The 3,365-nt window shown below is 37.8% G+C and overlaps 1 protein-coding gene across 1 annotated transcript; it reads right to left on the bottom strand.

Annotated features, from left to right (window-relative positions):
- Positions 1–204: 204 nt before the first annotated feature.
- LOC137835431 (uncharacterized) lies at positions 205–2,550 on the bottom strand. The gene is made up of 6 exons (XM_068643943.2): positions 2,140–2,550; positions 1,850–2,056; positions 1,510–1,767; positions 772–1,425; positions 453–688; positions 205–376 (listed from the first exon to the last, which is right to left on the bottom strand). Exons 1-6 carry the CDS (start codon positions 2,404–2,406, stop codon positions 205–207), a joined length of 1,794 nt encoding a protein of 597 aa, XP_068500044.2. The 5' UTR covers positions 2,407–2,550.
- Between the last annotated feature and the right edge of the window lie 815 nt (positions 2,551–3,365).

Genomic DNA, 3,365 nt, shown 5'->3' with positions numbered 1-3,365 from the left:
AAAGTTAAGTTTATACTATACTTACGTATCAATGATATCCTTAAATTTTGTGGGCATCTTCTTGTGTAGGGAACAGAACCACACAGCAGTCTTATCAACCATTGATAAGACAAGTAACTGCCAATGATGCCTATATGATCATTGAAAAGAGTTAGTAAATATTTAAAACATGAAATAATAATAATTGATGACATATAATTAAACTTACTCATTAATGTAAGGGCATAAATAAATTTGTTTTCCCTCTTTTTCCAGGATGTTAGTGATGTATGCTTGAGTCTCAGTTGAGTTTGGTCCAACGGGATTAGTATATGCAGGATCTACGAATCCATACATATTTTCCTTCCCCTCAGTGATACAGACTCTATGCAAAAACCTACAAGTTTTTAGTTAAAGCATAATCAATAATAATTTAACATAAAGTAAATTGAATAATAGGTAAAGATACTTACATCATAAAAAATTGAATTATACTTATATTGAGCTCCTGGTTCCCAGATATAAATTCTGATAAATCTGTGTTGTAAATCATCAGTGGCAGTTCAGTGTTGATTTGAAAAAATGTATTATCCCACGGAACTGGAAAAGGATCATTGCCAATCTGACTAGCATTGAGACGTAGGGAAGCCATAGGATCGTCAACTGGAACCTCACGCTTCTTTTTCGGAGTTGGTGGCTGAAAAGGTTCCTACAAGATAAACAACATTTGTATTAAATTATATGTAATATATAAATATAAATAAAAATAATATAATGAAACGAAATTATTACATGAGGTTCGGGCATAGATCGAATGAGCTCTCTGGGCCAGGCAACGAATGTCTGAAATGCATCGGCCACAGTGGTTACCTCATCTGAAGGTAGTGGAACACGAGCATCAGGAAATCGTACTTTTTCAACAGTTACCTTCGCCACATCAGGGGAGAGAGGAACGCTATGTAAGGTGGTGGCGTTTTTATAGACTTTTCCAAGTGCCACCACCCGAGGAAGTTTGCCGCCCACTACCAGTAGCTCACAATCCTCTGTCTGCCCATTGATATCATCCCCTGATGTTGGAGGAGCCGCACAACTCCCCTTTGTGCTCTTGGGAGTGGGACTAACAAGGGGTTCAATCGGCTCAGCACAAACTTGTTGCGATAGAAACTCTTGTCGCATTCGATCATTCTCCTTTTTCATCTCCAGCCACATCAAATCAGTCTCCTTTCTCATCTCCTCCATTATTTCTTCACGTAACTTAGTCTTCATTTGAGTTTCCTTCTTGGAGGAGGAGGATGGCTGTCGTTCTGAAACTCCAAAAAAAAGTTTAATTCCGACCCCTTGTCCAGCGGCACGAACACGACCAGAGTGTTCAGGTCGTCCAATTGCTTCAACCAGGATATCGTGACGACCTTCAGCAACAAATGTACCGTCGGATTCCAAGGAATCCTGCAAGAGTACACAAAAATCATATTTTCAATCATTAATATAATTAATGCTTTAAAAAAATTGAAAATAACAAAAATAACTTACAATTTTTTCGATTATAACCCCGGATTGCTCGGAACTTGGTGCACCGGACTTTTTAATTCGGGCCCTCTTCCATTTTTCATGGCGAAAAGGTGGTGGAGGAGAAGTGACCCCTGTTTCCACATTCTCAGAATACGTCCCCTGTTGAGATTTCTCCTTTTCCACCATCAGTGTTTGCTCAAGTTTTCTATACCCCGAACGAGACATAACGTGCGGGGTAAGATTCTTCAAAGCTATCTCTTGAGCTTTCTTCCGACGATCCTGTCATAATTGAAATAAACAAACTAAAGTAAATAAGATAAACTTATTAATGTTATATAAACAAAAAAGTTACTTCACTTACCATCCAAGCCTCATTTTCACGGCTTTCTCTAAAAAGACGCCATGTCTCTTCATCAATATGTTGGTACTTTAAACATGGATTTTCGTCTTTAAGGTCGCCAAAAATGTATCTCGATGTCAGTCTTGACTTAAAGGTACGAAATTTAAGTGCGATATTGGATAATATCTTTGATCGAAGCGGTTCCACATCAGGAATGTCAAAGTTTGCCTGCAAAATAACATCATGAAATTAAAATTAATTAATCAATATTAAAAAGCATTATATGATAACAATAATAATGTAAAGCTTACCAGAACATCCTCCCATAGCATGTTCCGATCAACCTCTGAAACCTCATCCCATGAATTAATCAAAATGGAGAGCCTCTCACGAGAAACAACTCCAAGATAGCTCATAAACTCATCTGCCTTAGGACCAAAAGCCACTCCAGTGTTGACGTCAATGTCAACATGTGTCTTCTCACCAGCAGCACGTCTCAATGCAAGACGCTTCAATCTAGTAGGTCCTCTACTACCTCGCCCAGATCGAGGTCTGACTGGAGTCTGGTCGTCATCCATGTCTCTGTTAAAAAAATTAGGTAACAAACATTAGTTAATGTGCATCGAATTAAAATCATATAAAAATAATACATAAAATTATAAATGTTTATTTACATGTTGCATGTGGGTTGAATGTTTATATGTAAATTCCTTCACTGTGGTCTTTACGGGTTGCATGTACATCATCAAGTACATTGTCATCTTTATTAGTTATCATTGGTGTGAATGAACGAGTTTCGCCATATTCAATATCATCTATGGCTTCCCCTTGTTTTTTCCCGTGTAAAACGACATACCAATGTTCTGACGTAGGATCTTTCACATAGAAAACCTGAGATGCTTGTTGAACCATTATAAATGGCTCATCTCGATACCCTATCTTTCGAAAGTCCACTAGTGTGAATCCTGATTCATCAATTTTAACCCCACTTTTATTATCAACCCATTTACACTTGAAAACTGGAACGGAAAACTTAGTGTAGTCAATCTCCCATATCTCTTCTATAAACCCATAGTATGCCATTGATCCAAGTACTGGATTTGTATCTTTCGAAGTCGAAAACTGCATTGACTCGGCTTCAAGAGTAACACCAGAATTTTGAACTGTACTCTTTTCATCCAGGGACTTCGTGTAAAATATACAATTATTCACTTTGTACGCTGTACATGAAATGACATCAAACTTCAATCCAGCAGCCAACCAAGTCAAGGTCTCTGATGCCGTTGAATCCTTGAACACCTCATCTTTAAACCAAGGCATGAAAGTTCTATTATGTTCCATCAAGACCCATTTCTCTGCTTGTCTTGGGTTATTTGCCTTCACAATGGCTTTATGAGCTTCTATGTAAGGTACAACTTCATCTGTGTTATTCAATATGTACAAATGTGCTTGCAAGACTTCTGATCGAGATTTGCTTACAATATTCACACCACGTAAACATTTACTTGTAGAACGCCTGTGGTGCCATGAATTAGCT

The sequence above is a fragment of the Phaseolus vulgaris genome, chromosome 5, assembly GCF_051622355.1.
Source record: "Phaseolus vulgaris cultivar YP4 chromosome 5, ASM5162235v1, whole genome shotgun sequence".
NCBI lineage: Eukaryota > Viridiplantae > Streptophyta > Magnoliopsida > Fabales > Fabaceae > Phaseolus > Phaseolus vulgaris.
The sequence above is the reverse complement of the archived record's forward strand: the minus strand, read 5'-3'. Positions and strand labels throughout refer to the sequence as shown.

Coding starts and splice junctions, on each gene's coding strand:
- LOC137835431 (XM_068643943.2), bottom strand. CDS start 2,406: ATGGATGACGACCAGACTCCAGTCAGACCTCGATCTGGGCGAGGTAGT. Junction 2,057..2,139: donor TGCTATGGGAGGATGTTCTG/GTAAGCTTTACA, acceptor GTTATTTTGCAG/GCAAACTTTGACATTCCTGA. Junction 1,426..1,509: donor GGGTTATAATCGAAAAAATT/GTAAGTTATTTT, acceptor GTACTCTTGCAG/GATTCCTTGGAATCCGACGG.